A 14,193-nucleotide genomic window follows, 5' to 3' on the forward strand; every position below is an offset into this window, starting at 1 on the left:
TGTTGAAGTGGAAATCTGTAGGGGCTGTTTTTCCAGTCGTTTAAACTCAATCCTGTCGCTCATTTTACAGATAGTGGGGATAAAAATCTGATTTTAGTTTGAACAAAGTGTTTATGTGTTGACTATAACACATAATTGTGTCTATTCACAATCCTCCTCTGATATTGTGTTATTTCACAAGACGTTTCGTTCTTTTAATAATGCATTGTAATATCTTTATTTCATGTGTGTGTCTCTGTGTGTGTCCAGGCGGAGTGGGTGGCCTTAAACTACGTGCCGTTTGCAGAGCGATCTCTGGAGGTGCTGGTCGATCTTTATCATAAAACGGCCTGTCACAAAGCCGTTATCACAGAGAAAGTCCTGCAAAACATCATTAAGGTACTAAGCAAAAAAACACATATAACAGTTATAAAACTGACTGACCGCAGCAAATATAATTAGGTTGGCTTAAGATATGCTAATCATGCTAGCAATGTGTTAAATGCTGTTAGCAACATGTTGGAATATGTTAGCAATGTGTTAAAGCTTGTTAGATACGTGTTAAATCATGCTAACAACATGCTAAATCTTGTTAACAACATGTTAATCATGGTAGCAAGATGTTAAATCATGCTAGCAACGTGTTAAATCTTGTTAGCAATGTGTTAAATCATGCTAGCAACATGGTAGCTATGTTAAATCGTGCTAGCAATATGCTATATCATGCTACCAACATGTTAAATCGTGTTATCAACATGGTAAATCATGCTGCTAGCAACATGTTACTTATCACCAACATGTCAGCAATGTGTTAAAGAAATCACGTTCCCAATGTGTTAAATTGTTAACAACATGCTATATCGTGCTAGCAACATGTTAAATCGTGTTATCAACATGGTAAATAATGTTACCAACATGCTTATTGTCACCAACATCTTAGCAATGTGTTAAATCATGCTAGCAAAATGGTAGCAACATGTTATATCATGTTAGCAATGTGTTAAATTATGTTAGCAATGTGTTAAATCATGTTAGCAACAGGCTAATATATGTTAGAAACATGCTAGCAAACATGAACACCCTTTCTATTAAGGGTGGAACGGATCGCAGTTGATCCGTAATCCATACGGACCAGGTCCCACGGTTTGGCACGCATGTGATTCGCTGATTAACTGCTAAATTTAACCATCATAGAGTGAAAGTTTATTATTTGGACGTGTTTTGTGTTGCCAATTTACACATTCAAACAATTTTAAACGCAGAAGAAGAGGCGAAAATCTGGACTCGCACGTTATCTGTACACACAGCACTCGAAGCGCACGCAGAGAGAGAGAGAGAGAGAGAGAGAGAGAAATTGAACGGACACATAAACACAAAATACCCGTCTAAATGCCCTTCTCGGCAAGTATTCTCTCGTTTATGTCATTAGTGAACAAAAGAGAAACAAAATTAAGAAAGAAACCGGATGTTTGTCAGTTTTTTCGGCCCTCGCAGTCGGTCTTAAAGTGACAGCACACCTTATCCTTCTGTTGTCTGTGTCATAAATATTAATAAAACAACAAAATACAGCTTTAGCAAAGATTAAACTATATTTAATTTCTACAGTGAACAAAGTGTTATTTTACATTTAGGCTTAATTATTAATTTCTGTACTTGTTAGACTTTGTAACTTATTTAGTATTTATTCATCTCCGCTAATTTGTGTATTTGTTCTTATTTTATTACTGACTGATCCCTTGTTTTAAATAATGTGTGAACTTTATCAGTTAGGCTAGCGGCTAGCAGTTTTGATGTAGTAGCTATCGAAGAACTTCAAGTGAGCTTTAAGTAATAAATGAAAAGCAGTTCCCCCCCCCCCCAAACATTTATATATATATACATAAATGATCCATAATAATATATCCGTAATGATTTACGTAAATGATCCGAACCGTGAGCTTTGTGATCCGTTCCACCACTACTATCTATCTACTCTCTGTTTGTCTTGAGCTCTTTATCTAGTTTATTTTTGGCATGCTAAGTTGTGAATGAGTAGTTTTGCATATATTTATGCAACCTGTCAGACCTTCTCACCAGCATCTCAGACGCTGAAGGCCACCTGTTCTCAGTCAAAGCAACAGGCGTATCTGTGCACGTGTAAAGCAGAAGCTTCTCTGTGTTTAGACTGTGAGGATTCCTCTGGGACTGAAGTACGCCTGTCCCGCTGAGAGCACCTGGAAACTGGCCGTCTCCTCTCTGCTCAAAGTGCTTTCCATTGGACTCCCTGTTGCCCGGCAACAAGCATCCTCAGGCAAATTCGACACAATGTGGCCAGAGCTGGCGAACGCATTTGAGGACTTCCTGTTTACCAAAAGGTGTTCAATTTCTTTTGAACAGGATCATGATATCATGGTATATTAAACTCAAACAGAGCTTAATTCCTTTTCCTCTCGTATCCCACAGCACACCTCCAGATAATCTGTCCATACAGGAGTTCCAGAGGAACGAAGCTGTAGATGTGGAGGTGATTTCATCTCACTGTTATGAAACAAACACACAAACACAGAAGTGGAATTCTAGAATTATTGCTAATAAATGGCATTTTAAAAAAAAGATTGATTCATGTTAGGCTGATATAACTGGCTGGTATATGATAAAATTAATTATATTTAAGTATTAAGCATATATTGTCTAAAATGCAGCAATTTTGTGTACATATTAGTGGCCAAAAGTGATATCCAGAATCGGAAAATTGACATCTTAACCCTTTTTATTCAAATATTATTAAAAATGTGTTAAATCATTTATAAGCATATTGTGTAGTTGGAGTCGAACACATGCAAAAACAAAAGAGAACATATGAAATATTGTATATTTGCTTTTTCTATGCATTTTTTATTTATTTATAGTAAAATAAAACATGTAGCTGTAGTTGCCGAATAATTTTGTCAGATAAATACCTTAACCAAGTTAATGTTTGTTCTTCCCTCATATTTAAAGAGAAATACGAAATATTTTCCTCATATATGGATGTTTTAATCGAACTTGTAAGGGTCATTAAACACAAATATCCGACATCACTTTTGGCCACTACTGTGTACAAAATAAATATTAAATTTAAATATATTTTCTTGTCCTCTAGGTGGTGCAGTTGATCAGCACAGAGATTTTACCATTTGCCAATTTCATACCCAAAGAGTTCGTAGGTCGTATCATGAGCATGCTCAACAGAGGATCGATTCACTCCCAGTCCTCATCGTTCACAGGTACAGAGAATGATCAATCAACCGTCCGATTCACAATCTGTTTACTCAAATATTCACAGATCCTGTCATTTACTCACTCAAAAGAAGATGTTAGGAAGAATGTGCATGCATGTTTTTTTTGTTGCATGCATGCCAAGAAGATTGTCAAGATCATAAGACTCATGCACTATGATCCAAGACTTCATATGATAGCCTTGTGTGAGGAACAGAATGACATTAAAGGGGTCATGAACTGCATTTTCTAAAATTGTATAATGTTATCAAGGGTTTTACATCAAAAAACCTCCTAATTTAGAAATAATAAGCTATTTTCTGTCCTGTTTTTGACCCTCTCTTTCGAACACACGTTTTGATGGGCGTGTCGCATTCAAGACTTGGAAGTAAACGCCCACTGCTATGATTGGGTTACGGTTTTGCATATTAAAATAAGTAAGTACTTGGAGTTACCACAGTTATATTTGACAAAGGATGGCTTGCGTGTGAATTATGAATGAATGCACCATAGTTTGTCACACTGTCGTTCTTATAGGCTATTCATAGTTCATCCTTTACGATAAAGTGAAAGACATATACATTGTATGATGACAAAACAGAAGATGACACTCGCTGAAGCTTTTATTTGTTCAAAACAATAGCAAAAGCAGCGTAATGTACGTGCTTTCTTCCGTATTCGATAATCCTTTATTTAGTTTTTTTCATTCTTGAGGTTACAATGCACAAAATACAAATAATATAATATAAAATAATTATTTTTGACCAGGACTAGTTAAACAATATAAATATGCATATGCATGACCATAAGATACACATACACAACTATACAATACATTGCTGGATACAAAAACATGACAAATAATACACTTCCATACATACACTTAACTCTAAACTCACATTATTTAACATCTTAAACTTCACTAAACATCTCATTTATCCGCATCTTTGATTATATGTATCTGATATCCAACACATTAACCCCATGAATGCAGACGCAAATGAAAGAACAGCAAATCACAACTATTAAAAATGAAGTTCATCCATGCTTTCTTAATGTCTCGATCACAAGGTTGGAAATGCAGAGACTGTGTTTTTCCACAACTTTGCACTTCAAAACGTCTTGTAATCCTCAGATGCGTCTCTGTGGTTTTGTTGCTGGAGTAATCCTGTGTTTGTATCTGTCCCGTATTTACTGCTACGTGACATGTGCGAAATGTGAGAATCAGTGGGCGGGGCTAAAGAGGCAATGATGTAGAAGTAGGCGTCGATCTGACTATGACCTCATAATGTGACAAAATCCGAAACGAGTCATTTCTGGGCTTGCTTTCAATTAAAGCTGTTTTTGGACTAATGAGAAAGTTTTGAGTTCTGAAACTTACAGGATATTTTTATAGCACAATGAGCTCTTATATGTCAAAAGATCAAGGAAAATTCCTAATTCATGACCCCTTTAAAGTCGTTCGATAGCTGGTACGAAGCAGGGACTGGAGTATGAATGCACTAACGGTCTCTCTCGTCCCGGTCAGAGGCTGAAATGGACATCCGTATGCGAGAGGAGTTCTCTAAAGTGTGTTTCGAGACGCTCCTGCAGTTCTCCTTCAGTAATAAGGTGTCGACGCCGCAGGAGGGCTACATCTCCCGGATGGCTCTGTCAGTGCTTCTGCAACGGGCGCAAGACGTGCTCCGACGCTTCGTGGAGGACGAGAGACTCAGTGGCCGCTGCCCGCTGCCCAGGTCAGCTCACGGGAACACACACACACTGAGCCTTTCAGTATAGGACTCTTTTCCTGCCCCTCCCCCCCAATAAACATTTTGCATAAAGCAAAAAATTATGGATGCACGATCAGACGATATATGTTCGTTTTTAAATGTTATCGTTATCGGCCTGATAAGAAAATTTGTCCGATATATTAAAGCTGATAAATAATGTATTATTTCCTTCAGCTGAGACACTTCGCACTGTTCAACGGTTTTGATGGTTTTGAATTGCTTGAAAAATGATTGGAATCACTTTAAAAAGGAAAATACGGTTCAGTGCAACGTGCAGCACGAGTGTGTCATATTGGCTACATAACATTATAATTGTGTGTTTAGGACATGATGAGACTTGATGTTTTTGTAATCAGGCTCTCAAAAATCATTGGATTTAGATTTATCGGCCAATATATCGGTAATCGGCTTTCAAATATAAAGAATTATCGGTTATCGGCCAAAATGTTCATATCGTGCATCCCTAAAATCTACTATTTTCATTAATATTTACACTTTGCATAAAGGATTTAAGGCTAGGTTCAAGGCAAGGGCATTGTATCAATGGAACGTGCATTTTCTGTAATGCTGCTTTGAAACTATCTCTGTGTAAAGCGCTATACAAGTAATAGTGAATTGAATGAAGAAAAGCGTATTTTTTAGGATTCTACGTGTATCGGTGAATCCGATATTACAAAACCGATGCAAAATATCGGTAAAACCTAAAAAACGATATCATAATTAATTATGATAAAAAAATCATCATTATTATTGTAAAATCTGGAGAGAAAAAAAAATGCTATGTTTAAATACTAATTAAAATAATATATCAAAATGTTTTTATTTGTTTTGCATTACAATGAGAATTCTATATTTGGCATTAATTTGATTAATAAATGTGCTTTATTGTCATGAAAATAATATCAAAATGCAAAAAAAAATAAAAATCTAAAATTATGTTTACATTCTCAATGCAAGATGATTATTTCTTTGGCTTTTTGGATGAAATGTATATGGAAGCTTGAAAAAAAGCCTTTTTATCTTTTATTCTGTGGCAGAAACAAGCTTTCATAGAAATGTGCGCTGGACATACAACATTCGCTTTCACCTTGTTTTCACTAACTAAACTGCACAGGACTTGATTCTGAGCGTTCTTCACTATTTATTTCTTTTTAATCCTCTAGGCAACAAGTGACTGAGATCATCTTTGTGTTAAAAGCCATCAGCACACTCATGGATTCCTTGAAAAAGACTCAGCCAGAGAACGGTGAGGCGGGTTTGAACACAACCATGACGAACTTCTGCATTTACATGAAACACAAACGTGAAACAAAAGATTTTATTCCGTCTCAAAACCTAGTGAGTCGCCTACCTAGACAGCGTTTTGAGGCGTCATAGGCAGGGCTTGACATTAACCTTTCCAAAGTTACTTGCCATTTTCTCTGGTCACAATTCTGACATCAATACCATGGGGAGAAACCGCCATATACTGTAGATGTTTTTAATATAATGTCATAATTTGGCTGCTGTCACTTTAAGACCTGACGCACGGATCCATTACACATGCGTTTTCTTTCTCAACTGTTTACATTCACTTAAAACATAACTAAATGTGTTTACGTGAAAACTCACCAAGACTGTAAAATTTACATTATTTTGTGTGTGTTTGACTGTTTAAGCGCAATAAGCAGCGAAAAGAACTCAGTTTAGTCCTGAGAGGCGGCTTTATGTGCTGCACTTTGGGTATTTGAGCACAAAATCTGCGGGAATAAATAATGTTATGAGCAATACCACGCTGAAATTCAAGCCCTGTAACATATACCTGTCAACACTCCCGTTTTTCCCGGGTTTCTCCTGTTTTTTAGCCCTATCTCCCGGTTTGTTATATCTCCCGGGAAATTCCCGTAATTTGCATGGCCCAAACTCCTTTATGAATAATCGGACCAATATATTTGTCTAATGTTGACCAGTTGCCAGATCTTGTATTAAATGCATTATATTCACACAATCCACACACCATATACAATTTCAACCCGTTTGTCACCTCAACCTGGCAACCTATAACCCAGTTGCGCAGTCGTGGAAAGTTTAACCCGAAAGCGAGCCGATAGACATGGCAAGTGAAGGCGGTGTCCCCGCAAAGAAACCAAAATACAGTTGTAAATGTAAAGTACAAATAAAAATATAAAGAAATATTAATAAATTAAGTTATGTTTTCATTTATGGGTATTGCAATGTAAATAATGCACTTAACACGTGCAGTACACTTAACGGCAGCAAATCTCCCGGATTTTGAAAACCAAATGTTGACAGGTATGCTGTAACACCAATAATATTCATCCGGAGCGAATGAAGCGAGTGAGTGAGGAGAGGCGGGTTTCTGTGTCTCTCGCCGTCGGAGAGATTAGAGAGAGAGAAAGAGCAGCCGGTATCGTGTATCTATTCTGCGGGAAATGAGTACTGGAAGCGTTTCAGATATTTCAGTATCGATATGTATCGAAACATTGATATTTTTGACAACATATTGCACTTAGTTTACTTCAGATACCTTATTAAAAGACTAAAATTAAAAAATGTATAGGTAACACTTTACAATAAGGTTCATTAGTTAACATGAACTAAGAATAAACAATACTTCGACAGCATTAATTAATCCTAGTTAATATTAATTTACTAATACATTATCAAAATCAAAGGTTGTATTAACATTAGTTAAAGCACTGTGAACTAACATGAACAGCTGGATTTTTAATAATGAGCAATACATGTTACAGGATCTTTGTTAATGTTAGTTAATACATTACAATAAGGTTCATTAGTTAAAGGATTAGTTCACCCCAAAATGAAGATTTCCTAATAATTTACTCACCCCAATGCCATCCAAGATATCCATGTGTTTCTTTCCTCAGTGGGAGAGAAATTATGTTTTTTGAGGAAACATTTCTGGATTTTTCTTCTAACAATGGACTTCATTGGTTACCATGGTTTTTAAGTCCAAATCAATGCAGTTTCAACAGTCTTTGAAGACTTTTAAACGGGCTGTACGCGATCACAGCTGAAGAAGAGGTTGTTATCTAGCGAAACGAGAGGTCATTTAAAAAATATATATATATAATTTATAGACTTTTTACCTTCAATAGTTGGGATTGAGTTGATCAACAATCGGACAGGGAACTACGTCATCACGTTGGAAGGTCACGCCGGCGCCGGCAATACTATTTGAACTACTGTTCATATTCATCAGAATGATATTCATATACTATTCATATTCATATTCACTGAATACTATTACTATAATAGCAAACAATACTATTTGAACTATCCTCCTACGTACGGTCGCATTGTAAACAGTGGGGCGGCGCCGGCGCGACCTTTCAACGTGATGACGTAGTTCCCTTCCGTTTGTTGATCAGCTCAATCCCAACTATTGAAGGTAAAAAGTCTATAAATTATAATTTTTTTATTAAATGACCTCTCGTTTCGCTAGATAACAACCTCTTCTTCAGCTGTGATCGCGTACAGCCCGTTTAAACACTTCAAAGACTTTTGAAACTGCATTGATTTGGACTTAAAAACCATGATAACCAATGAAGTCCATTGTTAGAAGAAAAATCCAGAAATGTTTTCCTCAAAAAACATAATTTCTCTCCCACTGAGGATATTATTAGGAAATTTTCATTTTGGGGTGAACTAATCCTTTAAAATTAGTTGAAGTGTTACCAATTTATGTATTATATATAAAATTCAACCTTAAAAGTGGCTAGCGACCGTTAAATACATTTGGCGAGTGTTAATGTCAAGTTTTGCATCTTTGTTTGTGCTCATCTCTCATCTTCCTCTTCCTCTTCCTCAGTGGATGGGAACGTGTGGGCTCAGGTGATCGCGCTGTACCCGACGCTGGTGGAGTGCATCACATGCTCGTCTCCTGAAGTGAGCTCCGCCCTCAGAGACGCCCTCGGGCCCTTCAAAGACTTCATGCAACCGCCCGTCTCCAAAGTGCAGAACGGCGAATCGTGACTGAGCGTTTTTATTCCACCGCGAACATGAATGTGACTGTTTCATACACCACGCGCGAGGACTCCATCGTCATGGCAAACTGTTGATTGACAGCTCCAAATCCCATCATTCTAAGCTTCTTCTAATTCGAGCTGACGGTAGACTCTGATTGGCCGACTTTAACGATGTATTAACTGCTACGGTAAATTTGCAGTGTTTGTTGTTTTTATGGGTTTTCTGGTTTTTCTCCCCCCCTTAATGTACAGTGTTTGGTGATAGTGTTAAAGATGTAATTAAGAATAACGTATTTGGATTAAAAAATCAAATCCAAAAAAAAAATCATTTAAAAAGAGAGAACGGAAACATCGTAATAAATACATGAAGGATGGTCTTTTTTTTTTCTTTTTTTTTTGTGAAATTTTCTCAACAGCAATGAATTTTATGCAAGATGTTACTGTAACATTCCATGTCATCTTTAGCCGCATTGAGAAGGGTTGAACCCGGTGTGTGTACAATAATAAATGGTACAGTTCTATGAACATCAAACGTATCGCTCATCTGGTTATTCATTAAACATATTTCACTTCCAGAAGATCATTTACGCTCAAATATGACTATGAAAAAACGTTTCAAGCTTTTTTTTTAATGTTCATGGAGCATTATATAAGTGCATACTGCATCTAAAACTACTTTAAACTATTTTATAATACTGCATGCTTGTACAGTACATTATGATATCATATTAATTGAGAAATTTTGAGAATATTTTAACGTTGAAAAATTTATTTCACCGCAAAACCATTTAAAACGAGGCAAAAACTGATTAAAAAAAACTTCACCTAAAATGTTTTCCAATCTACATTAATACATTTTTCCTAAAATCTTAATCTTGAAATAAAGTCTGTACACATGGATGACCTGATTTCACTTGCATTTTCTTTACAGTAAAACAAAAAAACAATTGGATTTTATGTTTTTGGGTGAAGCCATTTTGCCTGTGAAACGCTGTATTGACCAATCAGCATCCAGGACCAGAACTAACCGTTTTATAAGATATTTTTATTGAATTGTTTTTTTATTATCTGAAAATGCTTGTACAAAATATGTAATTTGGCAAGTTAATGTACTATAGCGGGACACGTGGCGCTCGTTATTTATCAAATATAAAAAAAAAAAAAATTAGGTATCATTTGAAAGCTTACGAACACAGAATTCATTCGGTGAAAACCGTTTTGAAATTGGATGTTTACTCTAAACTGTTTTTGCGGACTCCTCCTCTAGTGGGCGGTGTCAGGTTTCATATTACAACATTTATTTGAACTGCTTTATAATCAAAACCCTTTAATCATGACAAAACGCATATCGTCTGAGGTCTCAAGGTTCTATATTTTGTGATATTTGGACTGAAATTTATTAATTTGTTACAGGAGAATGCATTAAAAAAAATCTATGGAATGTTTTTGGTACAGCCCCTAAACAAAATCCAGTTACACTTTATTTTAAGGTGTCATTCTTACAGTGTAATTATATATTTAAGTACTGAGTAATATTAAGCAACTACATGTACTTACTATAGGGGTAGAGTAGGATTAGGATTTGGTTGAGGGTTAGTTGCATGTAATTATTATAATTTACTGTTATTACTATGGTAAGTACATGTAACATATGTAACAAGGACACTGTAAAATAAAGTGTTACCCAAAATTCCATAGGAACTTCAATTTTTGTGATATCAACATTTGGCACACAACTTGGTTGGATATATGGTTTTGTTTTTATAGTAATTTAGGGTAAAAATAATTGTGTTGTATATATATATATATATATATATATATATATATATATATATATATATATACATACATACATAAAAATAAAAATGTTTACAGTACATTTGATTTACTGTACATTTAAATTTATACAGCAATAATCTGCTGAGTGTATTCTATGAAGCTTAGGTCTATATTACAAAGCATTCTTGAATTACAACCATTTAAGTTTGGATAGTCCTTTCTCATGTCTATTATCAGAAAGAGGGGCGACAGATAAAGGGTTATCTCGTCTCAGTACTTCTGTCCATCTTTACAGTAAGTTGTTGTTGTTTTTTTCTTCTATTGCTTAAAGAAACATACAAAATACCTAAAAAACCCTCAAAAAGACCAATCTTATTACATTTCAAAGAAGTCCACATAGCAGCAAACAGTATAGATAAACACCATAATCCTAAAGGAACATAAAGAACAAAAAGGGAATTAAATAATCAATAAAATATTACCCAAGATTATATAATTTAAGGGCTTTTTTGTTACGCATAGGTCTTTTCTTATGAGATCTTTACAGTAAGTAAGTGAGTGTCAATCAAAAAAAAAAAAAAAAAATCAACTCATTCAAGATCACGTGCTCAAAGTCTCATGTGAAGTCAGGACAGCGCCATTGGCTGAAGAATGCCGGAGGCGTGGCCTCTTCTGGGGGTGTGTGTGTCGTGGGCGGTGTCCCTCTGACACCCCATTGGCTGCGCTCCCAGCCAATGACGGAGCAGCTGAAGGGAGTGTAGCCCGCTCACGAGACGAGTACTACGACCATTCAGCTCGGAATCTTCGCGCGCTCTGGAACGTTCAGCGCGGATTCTTGGAATTCTTTTTAAACGGATTCGAATTCCCTGCGTTCTACGGGGTTCTGAACGCGATTTATCCGTGTACTGGCTGAGGTAGTAGTTTGTGCTGTTGGTTGGGATGTGACATTGCCCGTTATGGAGATGACTGCGCAAGCTACTCCCTTGCCAGTGCTGGTTACACTCTTCCCAAGCTGGAATTCGCTTTGGAATCCAAATCGTCGGGGGAAAAATAAATAAATGTTTTTATGTGATATGTGTGTGATATAGTCATAGTTGTGTGCATGTTAAAATTGTTCTGAGAGTTGTAAACGTGTGCTCCATGGTAAGTCTGAATTTAAATCCAATAAATGTGTATCTTATGAAACACAATGCTGTCTTAAGTGTCTTTTTTGCTTCTAATATTATTTTTTTTAATGCTCTGTTCTTTTTGCCACTGTCTTGAGTTGTGAATTAATGGGGATTGGCCATATGCCCCAGTTTTCTTCAGTTTTTTTTGTCGAGCACAGCAGAAAAGCAGGTATTACCCTCGGGAACACGACGGGTAGGGTTATTAATTTTAATAGATACTTGATTTTGCCCTTGGGATGGTTAATACATTTAGGTCATACTCTACTGTTGCTATGAAGAGAGCTGTGACGTGGCTTTTTCTGCCCACTACCGTAGAATCATCGATCGTGACGTCACGTGGTACCGAACGACATTACCTGGGATGGTTTGGACCTACTCAACTTGAGCACGTGCATCTAGTGTACATAGGTTAATAATTGAATCATTGTAGGAAAAAGTGCAGTAAAGGTACATGTGGTGTGTTGAACGATGTGCTCTGATGTCATGAAAGGGTTATCCTCATTTAACCCTGATGACTATAACTTAGAAATATGACTATGGGGGTGTACCGCACATGTATTATCTTGATCTGAATCCTAACATTCCAGTTTCAACCCAAAAAAGGGAAGTAGCAATATATCATCAACACGTGTATAGTGTTAGAGGTTATAAGACAATATTCATAAACACGAATCTGAACTAACATCTTATGTTTGTTAACTGCAACTGCTATAAATGCTTCTCTATCTGACTCTTGAACGGGTGCATGGGCTCGAGGTGGTCGCAGTTAACTGGATTTTATTGCGGAAGTACATGATTAGTGTAGATAATGTGCTGACGTCATTCATGCAGTGAATGCAGCACGTAGGCTCAAAGCATTCGTGCAAATCTCAGAAAATCCTTCAGTTTTAGACATCTAACCAGGTTCATGACCTCGAGATAAAACGCTGTCCTTCAGAAACTCGAGTGGTTTAAAGACTCGAGGGTTTAAATCACTGCAGGCGTTTCGAGATCGTAAACTCTCTGAATATTATTACCTCAGATGTTGGCAATTTCATTCATTTGTCAAATATGTGAACTTCAACTCACTTTCAGATCATAAGACTAAAGGCTACAGACAGTTGCTTCATCGACTAGGAAGGTTTTATTCTCAGAGGATGTTCACCAAAATTACATGTTATTATCAGATCATCTTTCATTGTTGGATGGAATCTTTAAGGGTAAATTGCCCAAAAAATGAAAATCAATCTCTTCCTTCACTCCCCCTAATACATATGATTTCCTCAACACTAAAAAAATGTTGTGTCGGTTCCCATTACAAAAAAGACTAAACACCAAATGACTTAAGATGGATGCCATCTCCCAGCAAGCAATTTTACGTTTAAAAGACGTCTAATGGCCGTCCAAACACAGCGCAGACGTCTAGCCTAAAACAAGGCGAAATTTGGGCTGTCAGTGAAAATTTAATAGGCGTCTAAACCATCGCCCAAGAATAGACTAGTCATCAATTAGATACAGAAATGAAACCAAACACCTTGTAATCACCATTTACTTTGCTTACATTATTATGGAAGCTTGTTTCCGCCACAGAATAAAATATTTTAAAAGATAATTGCGACTTTTTATTTCACAATTGCGAGTTTACATCTCGCAATTCTGACTTTCTGAATCTCAGAATTGCGAGATATAAAGTCAGAATTGCGAGATATGAAGTCAGAATTGCGAGATATAAAGTCAGAATTGCGAGATATAAAGTCAGAATTGCGAGATATGAAGTCAGAATTGCGAGTTATAAAGTCAGAATTGCGTGTTATAAAGTCAGAATTGCGAGATATAAAGTCAGAATTGCATGAAATAAAGTCGCAATTGCGTCTTATAAAGTCAGAATTGACTTTTTTTCTCGCAATTGCGACTTTATATCTCACAATTGTGAGTTTATATCTCACAATTCTGAGAAAAGATGTCAGAATTGCGAGATTTAAACTCGCAATTATGTGTTATAAAGTCAGAATTGCGTGATATAAAGTCCAATTCTAAAAAAATATATATATATATATATTTTTTTTTTACCTCAGAATAGTTTATATCTCGCAATTCTGACTTTATATCTCGCAATTCTGACTTTATATCTCGCAATTCTGACTTTATATCTCGCAATTCTGACTTTATATCACGCAATTCTGACTTTATATCACGCAATTCTGACTTTATATCATGCAATTCTGACATCTTTTGATGTCAGAGATAAAAAGTCGCAATTATCTTTTAAAATGTTTTATTCTGTGGCGG

General features: G+C 36.2%; 2 protein-coding genes across 3 annotated transcripts in view; one reads left to right on the forward strand and one right to left on the reverse strand.

Moving 5' to 3' along the window:
- Positions 1-9,088, forward strand: part of mon2 (MON2 homolog, regulator of endosome-to-Golgi trafficking) — a 49,891-nt gene extending 40,803 nt beyond the window's left edge. For both annotated transcript variants that reach the window (XM_079858928.1, XM_079858929.1), the window contains 7 exons: positions 250-378; positions 2,143-2,333; positions 2,422-2,482; positions 3,101-3,224; positions 4,745-4,952; positions 6,152-6,234; positions 8,821-9,088. In XM_079858928.1, the coding sequence (XP_079715054.1) occupies positions 250-378; positions 2,143-2,333; positions 2,422-2,482; positions 3,101-3,224; positions 4,745-4,952; positions 6,152-6,234; positions 8,821-8,984 (960 nt within the window). In that variant the 3' untranslated portion in view covers positions 8,985-9,088. The remainder of the gene's footprint in view (positions 1-249; positions 379-2,142; positions 2,334-2,421; positions 2,483-3,100; positions 3,225-4,744; positions 4,953-6,151; positions 6,235-8,820) is intronic.
- The window catches only part of avpr1aa (arginine vasopressin receptor 1Aa), a 675,329-nt gene that overhangs the window by 587,827 nt on the left and 73,309 nt on the right, over positions 1-14,193 (reverse strand). The gene's annotated exons all lie outside the window — the stretch shown is intronic.

This window comes from Squalius cephalus, assembly GCF_949319135.1.
Source record: "Squalius cephalus genome assembly, chromosome: 23".
Lineage (NCBI taxonomy): Eukaryota > Metazoa > Chordata > Actinopteri > Cypriniformes > Leuciscidae > Squalius > Squalius cephalus.